Below are 25,371 nucleotides of genomic sequence, written 5' to 3' on the forward strand. Positions count from 1 at the left end.
CTAGCAACTCAACATAAAGTCAATAAACAGTGGAATTGTGAAGAGATGCACAGTGGCTCTCGTGAGTTGGTACTGGCGTGTTCCAGTACACCACTAGTTTATGTTCATTTTCAAAGAGAATAAGTAAGACTTCAGTAGGTGAAATGATTTGCTTAAACTCGCAGAACAAGTAAATGGTGAATTGGGTATTTGAACCGAAGCAGTCTAGATGCAAAGCCAAGACTCTTAATCACAGTCTTGTACTGTCTCTCTGGGCTCTCCTTGGACCAGAGAAAATCCACAAAGATTATCCACAAGGAGGATACAGTTCCTCGCTTGCTAGTGTCCCCTAGCAGAGACTGAAAGCCTGATTATGGAATGTTTGTGGAAAATTATAACAACGGCAAAAAAAAAAAAAAAAACCCTCAAGCTATTGAAGAGTCAGATAATTCAGATACAAAGTTTTGGGTTACATCACTCGTAAGTGACCCAAACCAGCTAAGGTCCTGGTTGAGAGAAAAAGAACAATGCAATTTGACAGTGGTAGAAGGACATATAAATATCAGGACCGGGAGGATATGGTGGCGAGGATAATGTGCCAAGGCACCATGGTTTCCATGCATGGGGAAAAGGTTGAATTTTACCAAACTTGGGTGGGATGTTTCTGAGATGAGAGGAGTGCCATTCTAGGGAGACCTAGTTGGGATAGCAAAATATATCATGGTGGGACAGGCAAACTGATGACTTTGGGGCCCTTGATTCCTTATGACCATTATTCTCATTTTGCTAGTGAGGAAATGGAGTCTCAGAGCCATTGAATGACATAGTCATGATTACACAGCTAAAAAGTAGCCATACCCAGACTTGAATCAGATCTTTTTGGCTCTTTCTTGCCCTTTCTCATTCTACACACAGGCAAAAAAAAGTCAAGTATGAAGTAACTTAATCTCCAGAGCCCTGTGTGTTTCATAATACACCATAGTTTGTTTTGTTTTGTTTTTTTAAGATTTTATTTATTTATTTGAGAGAGAGAGAGAGAAACAGCATGAGAGGGGAGAGGGTCAGAGGGAGAAGCAGGCTCCCTGCTGAGCTGGGAGCCTGATGTGGGACTCGATCCCAGGACTCTGGGATCATGACCTGAGCCGAAGGCAGTCGCTTAACCAACTGAGCCACCCAGGCGCCCCAATAATACACCATAGTTATCCGGTTCCGAACATTTTCAGATTTGTGTGAACAGCTCAGGTTCCAGTTTCGGGTGCTTTCCGTGGGGGAGGGGTGGGGGGGTACGAGGAAACCCCAAATCCACGTATCTTGTTTCATAACAAGCACACTAATAACAAGTGCCTATTCAGACTATAACCATCCACGTGCACTGTCTCTTGGGAAGAAGCTGAAAACCTTTGACTCACACAATCTTCGAGGTACGGCATAAAGATTCATGAGATCTGGGAACCACGGTCTCAGTACCAAAGACTTGAAATATTATAATCACTGTACACAGAATCATAGTCCCTTAAAAATAAAAATGTTCTAATATGAACTTTCAAAAATTTCTCTTAACTACTGTAATCAGAGATTCCAAGATGGAAAACAAATACATTCACACGCCTCATTTATTCAATTTGTTATTCCAGATACCTGCCTATTATTAACCAGAAATCTGGCATCTCTATCTTGAGAATTCTTAGTAGCCTCCAAGATAGGTGTCCAAACATTTTGGATTGTGGATTTAGTCTAAAAAACAACCCTCACTCTCATCCACTGCTACTGGAGTTGTGGATTAGTACAACCCCTGAGCACGATTTAACACTATCAGCCCAAATTATAAAGATATGTATTATTTGACTCAGCAGTCCCTCATCTAATAGTTCATCCTACAGGTTTACCCAAATGTGTGCAAAATGACCTATGTGCACGCTTATGTGTTGCAGCTTCGTGCAATAGTGAAAGATTGGAAATAACTGTAGTCCGATGACCAACCACACAAATTATGGAGCAGCCATACCGTGGAATGCTGTGTCAGTCAGGATCCCAGCAGGAAAGGTGAGTCACACACAAATGGGATCATTTAGAGTTTAATGAAAGGACTATTTACAAAACTGAGGGAAATCCAGCGAGGGGTGGCGGAATATTAGCTACCGCGAGGCTGCACTGCATCCTTGAAGGTTCAGAGGGAGGGCACAGTTGCTGGAACCCGACGAGACCCATAGGTACAAGGAGCACCAACAGGAGGCATGGCCAAAGCGAGTTGCATGACCAAGCCTGTCAGCGGGGACAGGAAAGTGTAATCTTCTCCTAAGGAAAGGACCAGTGGGAGGGAAGAAGACATTTTGAAAATAAAACAATCCACCACAGCCAAGATAAGCCTCAGACTTCCAGCAGCTCTTCTCCCTCACAGGGATAATGCCTGTCAGACAGTAAAGTCAGAAAGAAGCAGGGCACCTGGGTGGCTTAGTTGTAGGTAGGCATCTGACTGTTGATCTCGGCTCAGGTCTGTAGCTCAGGGTTGTGAGTTCAAGCTCTGCTTTGGGCTCCATGCTGGGCGTGGAGCCTACTTAATAAAAATAGATAGATGATAGATGATAGATAGATAGATAGATAGATAGATAGAGCAAAGAGTGCAAAGAGATTAAGAAAAACAGAGTCCTTGAAGACATCACATAAAGCCTGAATCCAGCCTATCTGCCTCCTCATGGCTTGCCCCATAGCTCCCAAAAATAGATGCCCATTTTTGTTTAAACTAGTTTGAGTTAGATTTCCGCCACTTGTAACAGAAGTCCTAATCCCGGATCTTTGGGAGGAAAGCCTTTGTCAAGCTCTGTTACATCCTTCCAGAAGTCTTGAGGGCTGACTCAACTCCCATTTGAAAATCTCAGCTGATGAGGAGCACCTGGGTGGCTCAGTCGGTTAAGCATCTGATTTCAGCTCAGATCATGATCCCGAGGTTCTGGGATCGAGTCCTGCATTGGGCTCCCTGCTCAGTGGGAGCCTGCTTCTCCCTCCCTCTCTGCTGCTCCCCCTGCTTGTGCTCTCTCTCTCTGATAAATAAATGAAATCTTTTTAAAAAAAATCTCAACTGATTAACTCTTCCAAGGGAATCAGCTGTCTCCACTAAGAGACAAAGGTGAATAGTATCGTATTCTCCTAACATTTTCTTACGATAGTTTGGAAATATATAGAAAAGTTGAAAGAATTATACAGTAAACCACTACCTAGATTCTGTAGTCAGCATTACCATACTTGCTTTATGACACATCTATCCATCTATACATTCTCTGATCTTTCCACCAATTCATCTATTTTTTGATACATTTCAAAATAAGTGGCAGACATCAGTGCACTTCGACCCTTGACAATTCACAAATTGTCATCATTTTGTAATTCTTCAAGATGAGACTTCCCTTGACACTCAGAAACAAATTTTAGTACTAGAATAAGCATCTGAGAATCTCAGACTCCCCCAATCTTAGAATCAAGGACACCCAAAAACCTAGATTCCAAGATTCTTCTGCATTCATCTTTACCGATGACATCTATAGCTTCTCCTTGGTAGCAAATCTCTTCTAAGAAAATGAGGTTTCTTTCCACCAGTCATCATAAATCCTCCCTACTCACTGCTTGTGAGGAAGGGGATGGCTGGAACCAGTTTGGTTTGCTAACACAGAGCTCCTGCAAAAGAAGGGTTTGAGGTTGGCTGACTGCCACACACAGGGAAAGACAACACAGAAGAAGGAATGAAGGCTAATCCCCCAAATCCCAAAGCTAATAGAGAACATGGGTGTGACTGCAAGTAGTACCAGAAGCAATGAGAGGAATCACCTCCATCCACCAACTTTCCAGAGCTTTCTTGTCCAAACCCAGCCCATCCCCACTCCAACACTTTGGAAGGGTCACTCCCCACATAGCAGCTAAACCCAACTCAGCTCTCAACTGAGATCCCAGGCATCTCTGGGGCTTAGGGGAAGGAAGAATTAGGGAAGGCAGGGGTGTAGGGATCTTGCCCAGGCTTGGCCATAAGTGTAATCTTAGGTATGATGTAATCTTGGGTACGATGATGGCCATTGCTCCCTCCTTTGAAAGTCTTCCACAAAAGCCAAAGTGTAACCAGATGGCCAAGAGCTTGGAAACTGTCAATGACTCCAGTAATCATTAAGCATGTGCTCAGTGTTCCCTACATGTCAAGCACTGTTCTAAGTGCTTTTAAATTTTCAACTGATTGAATCCTTACAACAACCCCAAGAGTTAGTTGCTGCTATTATCCTCATTGCACAGATGAGTAAACTGAGGCACAGAGAAATTCATTAACTCGCCCAAGGCAGCCTGGCTGTAGAGCCCACACTCTCATTCACCACACTGTCCTGGGATAATACTGAGCCAAAGAAATCAGGCATAAGGTACATTCTGAACGATCCCCTTTATAGAAAGAATAAAAGGGGCACCTGGGTGGCTTGGTTGGTTAAGCATCCGACACTTGATTTCATCTCAGGTCATGATGTCAGAATCCTGAGATTGAGTCCCAGGTCAGGCTCCGTGCTCAGCGGGAAGTCAGCTTGAGAGTCTCTCTCTCCCACTTCCCCTGCCCCTCCCCCTGCTTGCACTCTAAATAAATAAACAAATAAATGAACAAATACTTTAAAATAAATAAATAAAAGCTAGTATCTTTTTTTAAGATTTTATTTATTTATTCATGAGAGACAGAGAGAGAGAAAGGCAGAGGGAGAAGCAGGCTCCCAAGGAGCAGGGAGCCCGATGCGGGGCTCGATCCCAGGACCCTGGGACCATGACCTGAGCCGAAGGCAGACGCTTAACCATCTGAGCCACCCAGGCGCCCCTGTAAAAGCTAGTATCTTTTAAAAAATAAAAAACAAATCTCACAGGGCACAGAAAGGATAAATATCAATGAATGGGAGAAGACAAAGCAGCCCAATATCCTCTGAAAGAAAGACAGTGTGGCTATACTTCTATAGTATAAAATTGACATTATGGCAAAAGGAAATGTCAAAAGAACAGAAATAAAAGAAGTAAAACGAATGAATTGTTTAAATAGCAATTAGTAGAAGTTTATTGTGCACACACCAGAAAGAGTGTGCAAACTAGGAGCATTCAAACCAAAACATAGAATGAGGCTCAGGGGTATATTGCTGTTATAAAGCAGCTTATATTGTGAGAAAGCAGTGACTGTTTATTCTTCACAGGGATTGGTTATAATATTGGAGTTTTCTTAAACGATTGAAAGTTTTCTTTTTTTTTAAGATTTTATTTATTTATTTGAGAAAGAAAGAACATAAGCTGGGGGAGGGGCAGAGGGAGAAGCAGACTCCCCACTAAGCAGGGAGCCCTGATGTGGGGCTCGATCCCAGGACCTGAGATCACGACCTGAGCCGAAGGCAGATGCTCAACTGACTGAGCCACCCAGGCGCCCATGAAGATTTTCTTAATTATTGGTCAGTGGTTACCTTATATCAACCTTGGGAAACAGGTCAAGTTTTGCACATCATTTCCAGAAGCATAAGCAAGAAATGATCCAGGTCAAGTTAATCTTCCAACATAAGCTACACGAAGCTTAGTTTTTAATGACTGCACTGGTTTTGTCTGGTCAGGGTGTTTTCAAGGCTGGTCTCCACTTTTTTATTTTAACAGAATTATTAGGAGCAACAGGAATAATTGTGATAAAAGGAGCAATGCACCAAGAAAATATACAAATCCCGACATATGACAATATAGCTCTAAATTACAAGATTGTAACTTACCCCAGCAGTAAGTTTGATAAATCAAACAGATAAAAAAATTAATAAAGGTATAGAATATTTGGAAAAGATAATTAGGTTGATCCAATTAACCACTGTAGATCCCTAAACTCTTCATTTGTGAATCCTCATTCCTTTTGATCGCATGTGAGGTTTTATAAATACTAGCCACAAACCAGGCCAAGACATAAATGTTTATAAATGTTGAGGAAATGATATCATAGACAATACAGTCTGTTTGCAATGCAGAAAGAGAGAGAGAAAGAGAGAAAGAAATCATCAACAATAAAGAGGAGATCAAACACCAAAATGCTTAGAAATGTTGAAGCATACTGCTCTATAATGGACGAACCAAGTAGAAATCACATTGGAAATTTAAAATGTTTACAGCTGAATCTACATCTCAACACTCAGAGGAGGCAGGTAAAGCAGACTTTCAAGAGAAGTGCTTATGTGTGAAAATAGGAAAACTGCAAATTAAGGAGTTTAGCATCCAATATAGGAAAAATAAAAAACAACAGAGAAATCTGTTCTAAAAGGGAAAGGGAAAGAAATAATAAACTTAATAGCAGCAATGAATGAAGCACAAAACAACAACAAAAACCGTAGAGAGAATCTATGAAATCAAACACTCCTCCTTTAAGAAGAAAAAAATCATTTAACTTCTTGTAATAAGTGTGGTAAGCAGAATTCTAAAAATGATCCCCCAAGGACGCACACCTTCATATAATCTCTTTCCCTTGGGTGTGGGTGGGACGTGTGAATAGGATAGTATGTCACTCCCATGACTATGTTACATTATATGACAAAAGGGATTTTCCAGTTGTAATTAGAGTACCAAACCCATTGATCTTGAGGTTAATCATAAAGTAAGATCATCCCAGGAGGGCCTGACCCAGCCAGGGGCTGAGCCCTCCGAAAGGACTGGGGCCTTCCAATCAAGAATTAGTGATCAGACTAAAAATAAACTCCTATAAACCAATAAGAAAAAAAAAAGATATTCAGAGGCAGTCCTCAGTCCAGGAAACTGAATGGCCAACACCCACACTCAACTCAGCAGCTGGCCAATTGGAGAAAAGTAAATGAAAGCGGGATAGAATTTCACACTCATTGGATTAGCAAAATTTTATAACTGATGGGATCGAGGATTGAATGACAACACAGGAATCTTTCTTTATATACTGTTGGTGGGAGTATAAATTAGTTCAGCTGCTTTGCAGAGCAATTTGGCAATGCCAAATCCAAGCCAGCAATCCTGGCTCTAGCCATCGATCCTTGGGATACACTCACAGCTGTGCACGGGAGGTAACCCAGCTAAAATGTCAACTCCGTGAGAGCAGGGCATTTTTGTCTGTTTTATTCTTTGCTCTATCTCCAGTGCCTATACTTATTGATGTTCGATTAATATTTGTTGACTCGATTAATGAATGAACTAAAGACGTGGTGATTTTGAGAGAGATTACTCTGGCTCCATCGAGAAGGTGAGGACTGGCTAGAGGCAGGAAGAGGGATGTACAATGATACAGGTGGAAAATGACAGTGTCCTCTATTAGGGAGGCCAGTTCAGATGGAGTGATTGTCCCAATTGTACCACTCAGTTATTCCCTGGTAAACTCCTCTCCTTCTTTCTCTGATCACAGACAGCCTGGGGGTCTCTGCCTCAGCTCTCAGCCAGGAGGTCCTTAGTCTCGTCTTTAGTAAACTGGGAGTCAAGCACTGGGTGCAATGGGGCTCATCACTCAGCAACCGTGTTCCAGGACCTAGGAAACAAAGTCTGAGCTCCTCAGCCTGGCATCCAATGCCCTTTAATACCTACCGTCCCCTACACTCAAATGCCCCCAGGTCACCAGCAAGAGATTTGGGCTGGGAGGGGACTGGGGGCTGAGAGCAGGTGCCCCATCTAAAGTGGGCAGCCACCATCAGCCCAGCAGACAATAGGACAATCCTTCCGACCTGCTCCGTCTGTCCGTCACTCTCACCTCTGGGATCTTCCTCCCCTGGGAGTCTGTCTTTGCCTGCCCCCCACACCCCATCCCGTGTGAGAACTCCCCTCCCAGTGTCTTCTAGTTGTGCTTCTCTGATTCTTGCCCCTTCTTCCCAGGCAGCTCTTCTCCGGAGCTCCTGTGCTTGCAGCTTCTCGGTGTCTTCTCCTCATAAAGCCAGCCCCTCCTCCAAGTCCTTCAAGGGTTCTCCCCCCAGTGTTATCTGTCCCACTGATATGGAATATCTGTGGTTGTTTGATTCTGCCTGTAACCTTCTTCCACATGTTTCTCCTTGGCTTATTCTCCAATCTCTTACTTATTCTCCACTAATGGCTCTTTCTAGGGGAACGGGTTAATACTGTGTTCTCACCTGCATTGATGTGCCTGTGGGAGGAGAGAGGGTTCATCCCCTTCTGCTCCACTCAAATCTCTAGGTCCTTAAGTCTGTCTTTACTTCCTCAACTCCGCCATCTTTGCTTCGAACCCCGAACCCCGGGTCAAGTCTCCAGGTCTGGGACTGAATAAGGAAGCCACGTTCCCACTGCCCTTGACCCTTGGCATGCCAAAGGGAGGCTGAAGGGATAATGAGCGGGAGTGTCTGTGAGTCCCCAGGGTTGAAATGGAGAAGGCTCTGGAGGGATGTGACTGTTCTTTTCTGCGGGAGCTCCTTGTGCCCAGGAACAGAGGAGGAGGAGAGAGTACCACCAAGCCTTCCACCATGCAGACAGATAGGAAGTAATCTCCCAGCAAAGGATTTGGTGGATGTGGGAGCAATTGCTTCTTTTTCTGCAGGAATCCAGGTATTCATGTTAATTGAGTGGGTTTGGGATTCTCAGGTTCTAAAATGTAATGATTCAAACCCCCTCTTAACCTTTCCTGGGATGGCCAGGGACTCTCGGAGCTGGATTGACCCTGGGTAGAACAGGAACTTTCATTTTGCCACACCGCTGCCCCTGCCCTCACCTGTCACTAACTCAGGAAAGGGTCAGGACTGGGGCACAAGCCAGCTGTAAGCCAATACTGCCACAAACCACCTCAGCCTCTTGTTTGGGATTCTCGCCACCACCCCCTTTCCATCAGTGCCCCACCTGGGAAGAAGATATCTGGGAGCCTTTACCTAGGCTTTGGGAGGTCCAGGAAGGACATTAAGAACAGTTCGTTCTCAGATACCAGGTTTTTACACTGTCAGGAGCTCTGCCAAGCATGACATGCTTAAGTTCACAGAGTTCTCTCAACAGCCTGTTGGTGCAGAGACCAATACCCCATTTGTCAGTTGAGGTCACTGTGGCTCACTTATCCAGGACACACAGAAAGGACAAGGTAGAGCTGGTACTCATGCCCAAGTCTGTCTGATTCCAGAGTCCACGCCTCTCTAATGTCTGTTGGTTCACTAAACATTCCTTGAGCACCTACTATGAGTCAAGCACGGTGGACACTCTTATCACTTTCCAGGAGCGCAGAGGCTGTAAATAGATAAACACACATATATTCTAAACGTCAGGGAGCAGTGAGCGCCTCAAGAAGATACAGCAATTCATGGCTGCAGAGGGATGAAGGTGCCTGTTTCCCATAAGATGATCAGAAAAGCTTCTGTGAGGAAGAGAATTTGATTAGGGATCTGAATGAAGGAGTGAGCCATGCAGATGAGTTTGAAGAACAGAGAAGGCGATCTGTGGAGCTAAACCCAGCATGCAGATTTTTTTTTTTAACTTGAAGACTGGGGTTTTATTTTTTTTTACTATTTTTTTAAGGTTTTATTTATTCATTTGAGAGAGAGACAGAGAGAGTACAAGCAGGGGGAGAGGCAGGAAGAGGGAGAGGAAGAAGCAGTCTCCCCACTGAGCCGGGAGACTGACATGGGACTCGATCCCAGGACTCTTGAGATCATGACCTGAGCCTACGGCAGACGCTTAACTAACTAAGCCACCCAGGTGCCCCATGCAGATTATTTTTTTTATTGAAGTGTAGTTGGCACACAATGTGACATTAGTTTAGGGGTACCACATAGCGATTGGACAATTCTATATGTTATGCTACGTTCACCACAAGTGTAGCTCCCATCTGTCACCAAACAAAGCTATTGTGCTTTTGTGATGCCATTCACCATATTCCCTGTGCTGTACCTTTCATCCCCATGACTTATAACTGGAAGGCTCTACCTGCCCCCCTTCACCCATTTAGCCCTTCCCCCTCCCTGCTCTGGGAACCATCCGTTCTCTCTGTGTGTGTTCTCTGTGTTTATGGGTCTGGTGTTTGGTTTTTTTTTAAGTTTTATTTATTTAAGTAATCTCTACACCCAACATGGGGCTCGAACCCACAACCCTAAGATCAAGAGTCACGTGTTCTTCCAGCTGAGCCGGTCAGGCCCCCATCATTGTGGTTTTGATTTGCATTTCCCTGATGACGAGTGATGCTGAGCCTCTTTTCATGTGTCTATTGGTCATCTGGATGTCTTCTTTGGAAAAATGTCTATTCGAGCCCCCTGCCCATTTTTTTTTATCAGATTGTTTGCTTTTTTGGTGTTCAGTTGTATAAGTACTTTATATATTTTGGATATTAACCCCTTATCAGATATAGCATTTGCAAATATCTTTTCCTATACAGTAGGTTGCCTTTTTGCTTTGTTGATTTTCTGCGCTGTTTTGTTGGTTTTCTTCGCTGTGCAAAAGTTTTTTATTTTGGTATAGTCTCAATAGTTTATTTTTGCTCTTGTTTCCCCTGCCTTAGGAGATATATCTAGAAAAATATTGCTAAAGTAGATATCAAAGAGATTACGGCCTATGTTTCCTTCCAGGAGTTTTGTGATTTCAGGTCTTAAGTTCGGGTCTTAATCCATTTTGAGTTTATTTTTGTGTATGGTGTAAGAAAGTGGTCCAGTTTCATTTGTTTGCATGTAGCTGTCCAGTAGTTGGGAATCCAGCACCATTTATTGAAGACTGTCTTTTCACCATTGTATATTCTTAGAAGGTAGATTTTTTTAAAAATCTTGTTTCACATGGTATTAGACAAGGCTTATCTCCTAACCAAATCCTCCCAACTTCTGATTCCCTTGAAAATCCAGAGCTGTGTCCCCTGGTGTCCCCCATCCTCACTCCCCAACACATAGCATCTAGTATGGCTTCTGTGCAGAGCAGTTCATGAGCCCTCCAACACTGAAGGGTGCTGTCCAGGTTAGAGGTTCTGAAAAAAAGTCTCATCGACCGTGCAGAGGAACTTGGAGCCTATAAGGAGTTCCCTTCCACGGCATGATGATAAAGCCTGTGCCTGGACATCTCTCCCCAAACTCTCCCTATTCCTTGATCTCCAAGCTAGAGGTACTTAGAAAGCATATGACGGGAAATTCATTTCATTCATTTAATCAATCAGCAGCTCTAGGGATGCCTGGGTGTCTCAGTCATTTAAGTGTCTGAAACCCTACAACACAGCCCTCCCTACCCAACGTTTTCTCTGTAGCAGAAGAGCAAGTCAGACTACAAGAAGAACTCAAAGCCCCTTAAAACCCCTTCTCATGGGGCGCCTGGGTGGCTCAGTTGGTTAAGCGACTGCCTCAGCTCAGGTCATGATCCCAGGCTCCTGGGATCGAGCCCCTCATTAGGCTCCCTGCTCGGCCGGAAGCCTGCTTCTCCTTCACCCACTCCCCCTGCTTGTGTTCCCTCTCACGCTGTCTCTCTCTCTCTCTCTGTCAATTAAATAAATAAATAAAATCTTAAAAAAAAAAAAACCCTTCTCATGAATGCCAAGTTCCCCAGTGAGGCAGCCCCATCAAGACCCTCTCAACTCAGTTCTAGGGTCAGTGAAAAGTAACTTACAGGCTTCAGATGGATCCAGTCCTGCCCCCTCCCCCAGAAGTAGGAGTAGATGCCAAGGGAAACTTGAGATATATAATCCTATAATCAAGCCTTCACCCCTCTTCCAGGACCCACCCCTAACCAGCCTCTCTGGGACTTACCCAAGAGCACGGGCCCCACCTCCATCCTGCCACGTGCCTAGGACCTGGGGTGTCAGGTTTCCCAGGATCTTCAAGCACTTCCTCCCTTGCCTCCATGGGAAAGGCAAACACGGTGTATACCCACGGACCTTTGGGGACACCCACACTTCCACCTAGCCTCCCTGAGCCTTGACCTCAGGGGCTCTCTCCCCTACCCTAACTCCTAGTACTGGAGTCCTAGCCTAGATCCATGCTTTTGCAACCTGCCCTTCTTTTTTTTTTTTTTAAAGATTTATTTATTTATTTGACAGAGAGAGACACAGCGAGAGAGGGAACACAAGCAGGGGGAGTGGGAGAGGGAGAAGCAGGCTTCCCGCCGAGTAGGGAGCTGGATGCGGGGCTCGATCCCAGGACCCTGGGACCATGACCTGAGCCGAAGGCAGATGCTTAACAACTGAGCCACCCAGGCGCCCCTACAACCTGCCCTTCTGACCTGGCCAGTGTCTGGGGCAGTAACCTGGAGCAGATACAGTTGGTGGTGGCTGAGGAGAGCAGGGGGAAGACTGTGTAAGCAGAAGGCAGCAGGGGAGTCATTCAAATCTGAGGCCCGAGGGTGCCGGGTGGCTCGATTGGGAGAGCATGAGACTCTTGATCTCAGGGTTATGAGTTCGAGCTCCATGTTGAGTATAGAGATTACTTAAAAATAAAATCTTTAGGGGCGCCTGGGTGGCTCGGTCAGTTAAGCGTGTGACTCTTGATTTTGGCTCAGATCGTGATCTCAGGGTCGTGAGATCGAGCCCCACATCGGGCTCCACGCTGAGCGTGGAGCCTGCTTGGGATTCTTTTTCTCCCTCTCCCTCTGCCCCTCCCTGACCCACTCACGCTCTCTCTGCCCTCTCTCTAAAATAAAATAAAATCTTAAAAAAAAAAAAAACAACCACAAACCCAAATCTGAGGTCCGTTCTCCTGCACTTCCCCCAATCCTCCCTCAACCTCAGCCCACTTCACTGTAGTCTGACTCATAGAGGCGTGAGAGACAGAAAGAGAGAGACTCCCAGACAGTCAGGAGGAGACGATGACTGAGAAAGACTTACAGGGAGAAGGAGTCAGAGAGAAAGAGAAAAAGCACAGAGAGAATTAGAGACAGGACAGAGATGAGAGACCCAGAGATGCAGAGGGTGGGAGGACGAGAGAGACAGAGACATAAAGAGAGACAAAAAGTTTCAGAGGCAGAAGCAAAGTGAGACACACAGAATTTCAGAGACAAACCACGAGAGACAGAGAATGGGAGAACTCCAGCCCAGAACAGAAAGGAACTTGCCTGGGGTCATGTGACCAGGCAGGGGCAGAAATGAACTTGAACCCAGAGAAATAGAGCCAAGTGCCCCACACACCAAAAAGACCCTGCCCCAATCCCTGGCTCATTTTGCCAAGCCCCGAAACCTCAGATCAGACCCAAAACCAGACCCAGGACCCCAAATGGCAAAAAAAAGGAAAATTTGGGGGCACCTGGGTGGCTCAGTTAGTTAAGCCTCTGATTCTTGATTTCGGCTCAGGTCATGATCTCAGGGTCATGAGATGGAGCCCAGTGTCAAGCTCACTCTGGCGTGGAGCCCGCTTCAGATACTCCCTCTCCCTCCCCCTCTCCTCGCTCACGCCCCTCCCCTCAAATAAATAAATAAAATCTTTAAAGAAAAAAATGGAAAAGATTTTGCCTACTGCAGGGCAAATGGCCACTACTGAGCACAGTAAGGAGAGCTGAGGTCAGCCTCAAAGAGGCCACTGGAGGGCTCCCAAGGAGTGGTACCCAGCTGAGCCATCACTCCAGCTGGCTGCGAGCCCCAAGCCATTCGTAAGGTAAGGCAAGAAAATAGAAGGGATTAAAAGTCATTGGGAAAACGGCGCGGGGTGGGAGGGGCAGGGGGTGTGGACAGAGATGATTTAAGAGCAGCCCCCACCCCTCAGGCCTACCCAGAGCTGCAGGGCACAGAACTGGAGCAGATCACACCTCCGCTCAGCAGGTAAAGGACAAGGTGCAGGTCACAGAGGAGGATGGCTCTCAACAGAGGGGTCACCGGCTTCATCTGTCGCTAAGACTGGCTGGGATCTCCCTTGTCACCTCCTCCGAGGGTTCTCAAGGCCCCTGGGCTTGTCTTTCTGGGGCTTTCTCTGGCTCTGTGTTCATTCATTTGACACGTGTTTTAGAGCCCGCAGGGGGGCTGGGCACCAGGACCTCGGTACTGGTGCTTTACCCAGAAGGTGGCATCTCTCTGTGGACTGAACCCCTGGGGTCAGAACCCCTGGTTCTTTTCCCTCTACTTCCGCTTCTGCTTCTGCCCCCTTCCCTGTCTCCAGTCTGTCTTGGTCTGTGTCTCTGCGTGTCTCTGTCTAATGTTCCGTGTGTGTGTCTGTGTGTCTGTCTCAGTGCATCTCTCTTTTGTGTCACTCTCTCTCTCTCTCCCTCAGTCTCTGTTTAGCTCTGTCTCTCTTTCCTGCTTTCTCTTTCAATGTCCGTCTGTATGTCTCTCAGGAAGTATGTGTCTCTCTGTCTCTCCATCTCTGTCTTCTGTCTTTCTCTAGCTCTGTGTCTTCATTTGTCTGTCTCTACCCGTGTGTTTCTATCTCTTATCACTGTCTCTGTGTGAGATTCGGTCTCATGATAGATGATGATAGACAGACAGATAGATGATAGGCGGACATCTACAGATACTCAGATATCTCACTTGGTTTTTCCATATCCCTCATTATCTCCATGTGTCTCTCTCTGTCCCTCTGTCTGTCTCTGTCTGTTGCTGTCTCTCTTACTGTCAGTCTCACTGTATTTTGACTGTCTCTGCCTGTCTCCGTGTCCTCTCTCTCTCCCTCCCCTCCTCTCCCCTTCTCTTCCCTCAATCCCTGGCCTTTCCCTGTCCCTGACTCTCCCTACCTCCTTTCTTTTCTTCACCTGCCCTCACTTCTAGGGCCTGGGGAAGGCAAGTCCCAGGAGATGCGGAATGAAGGGATCCCACTCCCTTCCCAGTCCTGCCCTTTCCCACTCTGCCCTCCAGATGCTTGCAGCTGCTTTCACCATGGACAGTCTGAGCATAGCCATCTTGCTCGGGCTCCTGGCTCTCACCTGTCTGTTCCTGATCCTCAGTTCCAAGGGCAAGGGCCGGCTGCCTCCAGGCCCCAGGCCTCTCCCATTCCTGGGAAACCTGCTGCAGCTGCGCTCCCAAGACATGCTGACCTCTCTCACCAAGGTGCAAGGACCTAGGCTTGGAGGAGGGGGGAATAACTGGGGGAGGGGTCTCAGGGCCCCAGACCCCCCTGTGACGTCTGTCTTCCTACTCCCAGCTGAGCAAGGAGTATGGCTCGGTGTACACAGTGCACCTGGGGCCCAGGCGCGTGGTTGTCCTCAGCGGATACCAAGCCGTGAAGGAGGCCCTTGTGGACCAAGGGGAGGATTTTAGTGGCCGTGGTGACTACCCTGTCTTTTTCAACTTCACTAAGGGCAATGGTAAGCCTGCCCCCCATCTTCTCCACCCCAACTCATTCCACACTGAGGGAGGGGGTAAGGGTGGGGGACTGTCCTCCCAATTTTAGTGATACTCAGGGCCACTGATCTCACCAATTACACCAGCTAGGATGGTGCCAGACAGTGCTAGTCTAGGTAGTCTGTTTCACCTTCCCTATCCCCACATCCCACTACCATCTTGAAATGCACTTCCACACCAATCCCCACCTCCATCCAACTCCAACCCCATTCTCATCCCAATCCCTACCTCTAGCCTAACCACATCATCAAATTTCCATCTCAGTCAAGTGGCCAAATTATCTGGCCCAGCCCACATTGCCCACCTCAACCCAGTCCTCATCAACCTTACCTCCATGTTCCCCATTCCAAAATCAACTTCATCTGTATCTGCAATGCTGATTCATCTCCCTCCCTCCATTTCCATTATGAACCCTCTCCCAGTCTCCACTTGAAAATCTGTTATCAACCCCATCCTAACCCTTCAGTCAAACTGAACTCCACCATCATTTTTCTCTCCCGCCCTATCTTCTATCTCAATCACCTATTGAAGTTTTCAGTCCCCAGTTCCATTTTCAACCCTAATCAAACTACCAACACCAAAACCAACCCTGTCACATATCTACCCAAGCCCAAGCTCAATCTCAACCCCAGTCTACCAGTCCTTCCCATTCCACACAACTCCATTCCCATCGGCAACCTCAAACCCAATTTTATCCTGAGTCCCATAACCGCCCCCCCCCATTGCCCATTGTCATCCCCATCCAAAGCCAAACCCAAATCCACCCATCCAGCAACTCACATCAACTCCAAACCTCTTCTATCTCAATATCCTGTCCTCCTTAGGTTTGGAAATCACCTAGTCTTGTGGGTTTTCTTCTTTTTTTTTTTTTTAACATTAATCATTTATTCAAAAGAAGCCATATATGACGGGGCCCAATAAATGACAAAGGAGAGAGAGAGAGTAAGTTGGCAGAAAGTTGCTCTGATTGAAAAGGAGATCTTGGAGGCTTGCACCTTGGACTATTCTTCTACTCCTAAAGAAGCCCTAGGGCTCCCCCTGTCCCCTTGACTAGATGAGTCCCAGCTGTTCCAGAATTTGGAAGTAAAGAGCTCTGGTTAAAGGCAAAAACCCACTATTGTGTATTGAATACACTTTCCACCTTCGTGTCCCCTTCCTGGGCTTGATCTTATGACCTCACCCGTCCACGTACACCAAATGCAAGGAGGTGGACACAGAGCAATTGAGAAAGTCACCTTGCTACTTTTGCAGAGAACATCTGGATACATACATTATCTGTTACTAAAAATAGCTACCATCTAATTCTTCAATACATAGTACAGAGGGTAACAAAAAACAGGGTTCTGCTGCTTACTGGCTATGTACCTTTCGACAAGTGGCTTCCTCTCTCTGACCCTGAGTCAGCTAGCATGAGGAAAGTTGTTACAAGTCAATGAGATAATGCAGACAATACAAGGCAATCACTGAGATTTTTTTCTTCTTCAGCATCTAGTTCTCTGCTTGCTCCGGGGAAATCAGAGATAAACACATCGGAGACCTTATCCTACTGTAGTCCCATCAACAGACTATGACCACCTACAGTGGTCAGGGCTGGGATGGGGATGCAGGGAAACTTTGGGAGCCCAGAGGAAGCACTTGAGTCAGGCAGGCAGGGAGGGCCAGCAAGGGCTTCCTGGAGGAAGGGACCTCTAAGTTGAGACCTAAAAGATGAAGATCACCAGTCAGGAGCAGACAGAGGGTGAAGAGTGTTCTGGAAGAAGGACCAGCCTGTGCAAAGACCCTGAGTCCAGGGAAAGAAGAGAACAGGGTCTGTCTTGTTCCTGGATGAAGTCCCAATGTCTCAGTGTTTATTTCTCCTTTCTCCCTTATTTGTGCTTTCATTCATTAATAAGCATTCACCAACATCTCCCATGTGGTAAGCTCTGCGCTGGCAATGCTGGGGACACAGTGGTGACCAAGACAGCCCCTCCGTCCTTCCACTCCCACCCCCACCTTCACAGCTTAGAGAAGGAGATAGCCCGATGGCCACACTGTGATAATCCAGAGTGACCAGGTCTGTGTTGAGGGAAACAGAGGCAGAGTGATAAAGACTATGGTGAGGAAGCCCAGAGCCCTATGGAAGCTCAGCGGTGGCACCTGACCTAGCCTGGAGGGTTATGTAGGACTTCCCAGGAGGGGGTAGATTCCAAATTCTCAGTCTCTCTCCCAGCAAACACCAGGAAAGGGGACTCGGATGGCAGTAGTCCTGGGGACAAGTGCATCAGTTGAGCTGGCCCCTCTCCTCTCTCCAGGTATCGCCTTCTCCAACGGGGACCGGTGGAAGGTCCTGAGAAGGTTCTCTGTCCAGATTCTGCGGAACTTCGGGATGGGAAAGAGGAGCATTGAGGAGCGGATCCTGGAGGAAGGCAGCTTCCTGCTGGCAGAGCTAAAGAAAACTGAAGGTTGGGGTCCCCAAACGCAGTAGATAACCCCTAACTCACACCCATCCTACTTAGTAGTCAGGACTGGCCAGATAGTGTGGGCACCAGCTCAAAACCCCTGGAGGCTCCTCACTTGACCCGCAGTAAGAGTGGCGCCCCCTGGAGGTGGATCGGCTTCCGGGGCTGTGTTCCTTGAGGTAATGGTGACCGGATAAGTTATGTGGCGGCCTCTCTGTTGCTGTCTCTGTGTGGTGTTTTTTTGGGTTTTTTTTTAAGATTTATTTATCAGAGGGGCGCCTGGGTGGCTCAGATGGTTAAGCGTCTGCCTTCGGCTCAGGTCATGATCCCAGGGTCCTGGGATCGAGTCCCACATCGGGCTCCCGGCTCAGCGGGGAGCCTGCTTCTCCCTCTGACCCTCTCCCCTCTCATGCTGTTTCTCTCTCACTCGCTCTCTAAAAAATAAATAAAATCTTTAAAAAAAAAAAAAAAAAAGATTTATTTATCAGAGAGAGAGAGGGAGGGAGAGAGAGTGGGCAGGGAGGGGCAGAAGGAGAGAATCTTCAAGCCGGCTCCCTGCTGAGTGCGGTGACACACGGGGCTTGATCTCGTGACCTTGAGATCATGACCTGAGCAGAAAACAGGAGTCCACCACTTAACCCACTGAGCCACCCAGATGCCCCCTCCGTGTGGTATTTTTTTAAAGGAAAGATTTTTATTTTTTATTTTTTAAAAGATTTTATTTATGTATTTGAGAGAGAGAGAGAGAGAGAGAAAGCATGAGAGGGAGGAGGGGCAGAGGGAGAAGCAGGCTCCCCGCTGAGCGGGGAACCCCACCTGGGACTCGATCAGGGGGACTCCGGGATCATGACCTGAGCGGAAGGCAGACACAACCGACTGAGCCACCCAGGCGCCCCTCCGTGCGGTATTTTGAACGCAGTTTGTATAATTGTGGTGGAAGATGATGGTGATGATGACACTCTTGAGAACGCACGACTTGTGGGGCCCTGTGTTAAGCACACTTTCACGCATAAGCCCCTTAAGCCTCTGAACGATCCACTTTGCAGATGAGGAAACAGAGGCACAGAAAGGTCAATTAACTGGCTTGAAATAATAAAGCTAGTCAGTGGAGGAGCCAAGATTTAAACCTGTGTCTAAGGTCCATACTCAACACACTAATGCCCATTTACTGAGTGCTTCCTGGGGACCAGGCACTATACTAAACTCTTCAAATGTATGAACACATCTCACCTCCCCTGAAACCCTGGGAAGTTATTACAAGGATAAACCTGAGGCCCAGAAAGATTTAAGTCACGTACCCAGGAAGTGGCAGAGCTGGGATGTGAACCCAGGTCAAAGCTGCTCACCCATGAAAAAAAAATAAAAAGGACCAACACTTAGGGCACCTGAGTAGCTCAGTTGGTTAGGCATCTGACTCTTGATCTCAGCTCAGGTCTTGATCTCAGGGTCGTGAGTTCAAGCCCTGCATTGGGCTTCATGCTGGGCATGGAGCCTACTTAAAAAATAAAAATAAATAAAAATAAAAGTAACCAGCACTGTTCCAAGAACTTTGTGAAGGAGAACCTATTATAAACCCCAATTTACAGGAGAAGAAACTGAAGCAGAGAAGCAAACAGCCCTCTACCCTGATCTCCAAATCTTGCTGGCTTTTGAGGGGGGAAATGTGGCCAGTGATGCTTCAGGGATTAAATGATATGATGTAAATAAAGCAATAATGACTGCCTGAGTTAGTTTCCTATGGCTGCTATTTAAAAAAAAAAAAAAGAAAAGCCACAAACTTAGTGACTTAAAGCAACACAAATTTATTCTCTTACAGTTCTGGAAGTCCATAAAACTAAAATGGGTTGGCAGGGCTGGCTCCTTCTGGAAGCTCTAGGGGAGAATCCATTTCCTTGCCTTTTCCAGCCTCTAGAGGCGCCCTGCATCCTTGCCTTGTGGCCCCTTCCCCTATCTTCAAAGCCAGCAACATAGCACCTTCCAAAATCTCTCCCTCTCTTCTCTCTCTTTCTCCCTCTCTCCCCACCAACACATCACCTTTTCTTACTCAGACCCTTCTGCCTCCCTTGTGATTACATTAGGCCCACGTGGATAAACCAGAATAATCTCCGCATCTCAAAATCCTTAACTTAATCACGTGTTCACAGGCTCTTAGAGAGGAGGACATGGATATTTGGGGGGGCCACTATTCAGCCTACCACACCACCGTGGTTCACACAGGCTCATGATGGGCCAGGCCCTTAGCCAGTCACACTTTTACTGACTCCTTACAACAGCTCCATGAGGAGAAGACCGTCATCAAGCCCATTTTACATACGAGAAAACCAAGGCTCAGAGAAGGGAAATCGGCTCATCCGGGCCACACCGAAACTGAGCGGCCAAGCCAAAATCCAAACTATGTCGACCTAACTCCAGACTCAGTTTCCGGGCCATGCTGTTGTTGTGATGCCTCATGTGTTATTGTCTGTGATCTGTTCCGTCGTCGGATCATTGGGTGTCAGGTGTCGTGTTGCTGTGCCATTTCTGGGTGAGGTCGTGGTGTTGGCAGACCCTGATGCGCGATTGTATTGTGTTGTGTATTGTATGTATGTTGTTTTGTGTGGTGTGTGCTGTGTGTTGTATCGTGAAGAATAGCCTGTTCCGTTGCTTGGTGGTGTTGTCATTGTGCCAAAGGATGTTGTGGGTTCTGTCCTGCCTGGCGTGTTGCCAAGGACCCGGGGTGTTACGCTGCAGGTCAGGTGGTCAAGACCATTTGCTCTGTGCTGCGAGTCCCATTGGCATGGTTGGGCTGGATGTCGTGCGCTCTAGTGCCGCTCGGGGTCTGGGGTGTTGCACAACGCGCCCCCTGACCCCCTCCGCCCCTCACTCGCAGGCAAGCCCTTCGACCCCACGTTTGTGCTCAGCCGCTCCGTGTCCAACATTATCTGCTCTGTGATCTTCGGCAGCCGCTTTGACTACGACGATGAGCGTCTGCTCACCATTATCCGCCTCATCAGTGACAACTTCCAAATCATGAGCGGCCCCTGGGGAGAGGTCAGGAGGCCCAGGTTGGGCGGGACAGGGTTGGGGTTCATCCAGTCCTGGGAAACGGGAAACAGTGGGCGGGGAGAGGATGCGTTGGACCCTCCCTGGCCCCGCCCCTTCCCGTCTGGCTCCGCCCCCGCATCGCCCTAAGCTGTCTAGCCAAGGTCAGTCTCCACAGACACCGAGGGCCCCCGCCCCACCTCGGTCTCTCCAGAACCCAGCTGACCCACAAAACCCCGCCCGTGCCTACCTGCTCCACCCTGACCTCGCTGGCAACCCCTCCACACATACGCGCGCGCGCTACCTGATCCTCCAAACCCCTCCGACTCTCCCTCATCCCCAGTTGTACAACATCTTTCCGAGCCTCCTGGACTGGGTACCCGGGCCGCACCGACGCCTTTTCCAGAACTACGGGTGCATGAAGGACCTCATCGCCCGCAGCGTCCGCGACCACCAGGACTCCCTCGACCCCAGCTCTCCCCGGGATTTCATCGATTGCTTTCTCAACAAGATGGCACAAGTAAGCCTGGCCTGGAAGTCGCATCTCTGGCCTGACCTGCTTCCCTCCGCCTCAGACCAACGAGGATCCCGGGTTGAGCGGGTTTGAGACCGGTCTCCCTACATCTGGGGAGTGAAGTTGGAACACCTGGCCACTAGGGGGCCCATCGCCAATTAACAGCTCATTAAGAAGTCCTTAAGGATCTGTTAACCGTGGGCCCTGCGGCCGAGATTTTCTCTACCCGGCCCTTTCGCGCTCCCCAGCTTCCCCGAGGAAAGAAAGTTAAACAGGGTCGGGACTGAACGGACACACCCAGCAGGAGGCGTGCAAATCTGTGGGGAGCGGGTCGCACAGACTCCGAGCCTGTGGTCAGTGATCCGGCCCGGGCTCATATCGCCACCCCTCAACCCCCGCAGGAGAAGCAGGACCCGCACAGCCACTTCCACATGGATACCCTGCTGATGACCACACATAACCTGCTCTTTGGCGGCACCGAGACCGTGGGCACCACGCTGCGCCACGCCTTCCTAGTGCTCATGAAGTACCCAAAAGTGCAAGGTGCGCGCGCCCCAAGCCTGGCTCGGAGATCCTACACCAGCGCCGCGGGGCACACCTGCTGGGCACTCGGGCCCCACGAGCCTCAACTCGCCTACCTCTAAGCCCCGCCCACAACCAATGGGCACGGCCCCGCCCAGCATGCCAGATAGCCCAGGCCTCCAGTTTACGCCTGAGACCCCCAGCCAAACCCACAAACCCACACGGAGGCCGACCCCATCCACAGGCTCCCGCGGTCCACACAGTCGGCCGGAACCTGGACCCCGCCCTCGTGGCCTGGCTTTGCGCCCCACCCCTGACCCTGACCACACAGCACGCGTCCGGCCTCAGCGCCCCGATCTCAACAGTCGGCTAGAGCCTGGCCCCGAGCCTCAGCCACAGGGCCAGCCAGGAACCATCACTCTGACCCTCGCTGTCTGACCACCCGCCCACACAGCACGGTCTGGGACCCCCACCTCTCCAAACCCCGCCTCTGGGCGGATCCCGGAACCCTGGCCTCCAGCACTGAGTCTATTAGGGTCCATACCGCCTGCCCCACCCCCAATCTCTCCGGGCTTTCGTACAGCCTACCCACTCGACCCACCCTCCATCCGGCCTGGTCCTCGAACCCCGCCTGCTGTCCCATCCGGGACCTGGACTCCCGGCAGCCCCTAAGCCCCGCCCGCACAACCCCGCCCCTAGGAGCCCTGGCACCAACCTAATTTTCACTCTCACCTACGTCTCCCAAACCAACCCTTCCCTTCGAGGCTCCTGCTAACCATCATAAGCATCTCTGTAGCGGCATCCCTACTGGGAAGCGTAGGCTGGACCCCCCACACACACATGCACACATGCACACGACTGGGAGCCCAGTCGAGCCCACTGGTACCCTTGACTAACGCTCCCCCCTCCACCTCCAGCCCGCGTACAGGAGGAGATCGACCGCGTGGTGGGTCGCGCGCGGCTGCCGGCGCTGGACGACCGAGCGGCCATGCCTTATACAGACGCGGTGATCCACGAGGTGCAGCGCTTCGCAGACGTCATCCCCATGAACTTGCCCCACCGCGTCACTCGGGACACAGCCTTTCGCGGCTTCCTGATACCCAAGGTGTGCTGGGCACCTGGCAATGGACGTCTGGCACACTAGGAAGAGGCATCCCAGACTTGCGAATGGCATCCGGGTCTCTAGCAAGGAGGATCCCAGGCCCTAGCCATCAGTACCCCGGGCCTTAATGACTGGCATCCCAAGCCCTAGCAACAGACATCTGAAGCTCTTAAATCCAGAACCTCAGCCCCTTCCCAGGGCCTATTCAGTACTATAATGGACTGGACCCTGACCTGACCCTCAGACCCCTTGCCCAATACAGCTCCCCTTCCTAGGACCCCTCTCCAGCATCCCCAGGGTCTAACACTTCATCTTGGGGACCCGCTGTGCCTAAACACTGTTCTGAGAGAACTCTCCCTAGTCCCAGAAACCCCAAATCTGCTCTGACAAGGGGAGGTACCCCCCATCCCTGTCAACACAGCTTCTAGCACCCATCATGTGTAACTCCAGACAGCGACACACATTTCCTTTTGGGAGTCCTGGGCTCCATGCCCCTTTATCAAGTTCCGGGGGCCTCCAGCCCTGTGGAGTGAGATTTCAGCTTGAGAATCTCGCAGACCTTCTACCCCTACTGATTCTGCCTCCCCACCCACACAGGGCACGGATATCATCACCCTCCTTAACACAGTCCACTATGACCCCAGCCATTACCTGACGCCCCAGGAATTCAACCCTGAGCATTTTCTGGATGCCAATCAGTCCTTCAAGAAGAACCCTGCCTTCATGCCTTTCTCAGCTGGTGAGAGCCATGGGGACAAGAATCAGGGTCTTTGGGGTCCCATATTCCTACCTCATTCCACTCTCCAAACCCTCTCGTTTCTTCATCCCACCTCATCCTCAGCTTTGGATGTGCGGAGACATTTGTTCTCCCTCCCAACTCTGCTCCCATAGGCAGATAATGGCTAAAATCCTTGAGGAGGGAGGAGGGGCAAGTAGGATATTAATTCAACTTGGAAGCGATCACCGTCAGTCTTCCCACTGGGTGGCGCAGGTGAGCAGTTCTAGTTTCCTTGGCTTTGGTCTTTATCCTGCTGAAAAAAATCTTTCCTGTTTAACCCAGTAGCAGAAATAAAAAGGGGGAGGGAGGAATAATAATAATAAGCCACCTACCATATTGCCCACTGTGTGCCAGGCGCTACTTTTAAGAAGAGCTATTAGAGTGGTGGCTAAGAGTTAGGTTTTCCAGCAAGACCCCAGCTCTGTCGTCTCCTAGCTATAATGGCCTTGAATATGTTACTTCACCTCTCTGTGCCTCAACTTCCACATCTATAAAATGGAGAATGATCGATAGAATTCCAAGGTCCACCTCTTGGAATTGTTAGGATTAAATTAATTAATATCAGTATAGTGCCTAGAGTAACATATGACACGCAGTATGACCTACATGACATTATATTCTCATTTCTTTACCTGCATTTAGCATTCACAGCAACCTAATGAAGCAATACTATCATTTATTTTATTTCATTTTATTTTATTTTATTTTTTATCATCCCCATTTTAAGTACCCAGAAACTGGCTTGCCCAAGATCACAGAACTAGTAATGGCAGAGTCAGAATTCGAACCCATGAACTTGTCCTTGTATCGGCCAGATCCTTTTTGGCCCCGGATTTACTTAATGCATCTTTCCCAGACCTTTAGAAGGGTGGCTCTGTGACGTCGCCAGTCATTAGCTTCGTATGTTCTTCTCCGAGAATTTGCGACTGGATCCCCTCACCCCATCTTATCTCGCCGCCCCTCCGCACCCTCCCACCCCCGCAGGTCGCCGACTGTGCCTGGGCGAGTCGCTGGCGCGCATGGAGCTCTTCCTCTACCTCACCGCCATCCTGCAGAGCTTCTCGCTGCAGCCGCTGGGGGCGCCCGAGGACATCGACCTGACACCGCTCAGCTCCGGGCTGGGCAACTTACCGCGGCCTTTCCAGCTGTGCCTGCGCATGCGCTGACGCTACGGCCCTTCCAGATTCGCGGGTGGGCGGGGAGGCCCGCGGGGGGCTGCCCCAGTCACCTGCTGGTTCCGCTGTGCCCCCATCCCATCGCCCTCACGCTCGCTTCCCCGCACCTGTGCCTGCCGCCTCCCCAGCCCCCAACCCCCATCCTGACCTGGTCTGCGCCCCCAGAGGCAAAGAAACGCAAGGGGAAGGAGAAGAGCTTGCCTCGTTCTATCGCGCGCCCTTTTGGGGGCTGTTTTTATAATTTTCTAATAAAGTATCTTTATAAAAGATTCAAACCTGCCTGGGCTGAATTACAGGGAGGAGGGCAGCCCCCTAGGATGGGGAGAAGGAAGGTCTGGCTCAAAGGAGACACCGAACTGACTAGTTCTACCTTCACTCTTAGAGTGGCTAGAAATTGGGAGAAATTGTGTCCTGGGGTAAGGGCCGGACGACAGCCTGACGACAGAGAGGCAGAGAAACCAAGACAGAGAAAAAGGCAGAAGCCCAGAGATACACAGGACGGGTCTGCAAGAGATGCAGGGTGCCATACAAGATGGAGATGGAGATGGAAGCAGGGAGAACTTGACAGACCCAGAGACAGAGACACAGAGACTGAGAAATAACACTAATACTTACACAGTGCTTCCTATTCACTATAAATGCCCCCCATCTA

General features: G+C 48.9%; 1 protein-coding gene across 1 annotated transcript; it reads left to right on the forward strand.

Annotated features, from left to right (window-relative positions):
- Positions 1-2,009: 2,009 nt before the first annotated feature.
- On the forward strand, positions 2,010-24,940 carry LOC110590332 (cytochrome P450 2F5). The gene is made up of 10 exons (XM_021701109.1): positions 2,010-2,022; positions 14,684-14,875; positions 14,970-15,132; positions 17,461-17,610; positions 20,477-20,637; positions 20,972-21,148; positions 21,544-21,685; positions 22,582-22,769; positions 23,364-23,505; positions 24,529-24,940. The coding sequence occupies exons 2-10, from the start codon at positions 14,684-14,686 to the stop codon at positions 24,708-24,710; spliced, it is 1,497 nt and encodes a 498-aa protein (XP_021556784.1). The 5' UTR covers positions 2,010-2,022; the 3' UTR covers positions 24,711-24,940.
- The last annotated feature ends 431 nt before the right edge of the window (positions 24,941-25,371 follow it).

Source organism: Neomonachus schauinslandi, chromosome 16, assembly GCF_002201575.2.
Source record: "Neomonachus schauinslandi chromosome 16, ASM220157v2, whole genome shotgun sequence".
Taxonomy (NCBI): Eukaryota; Metazoa; Chordata; class Mammalia; order Carnivora; family Phocidae; genus Neomonachus; species Neomonachus schauinslandi.

Excerpts from the sequence above, each read along its gene's own strand:
- LOC110590332 (XM_021701109.1), top strand. The coding sequence starts at position 14,684 with ATGCTTGCAGCTGCTTTCACCATGGACAGTCTGAGCATAGCCATCTTG. Across the intron at positions 21,686-22,581 it reads GAAGTACCCAAAAGTGCAAG|CCCGCGTACAGGAGGAGATC; the intron begins GTGCGCGCGCCC and ends CTCCACCTCCAG. Across the intron at positions 22,770-23,363 it reads GCGGCTTCCTGATACCCAAG|GGCACGGATATCATCACCCT; the intron begins GTGTGCTGGGCA and ends CCACCCACACAG.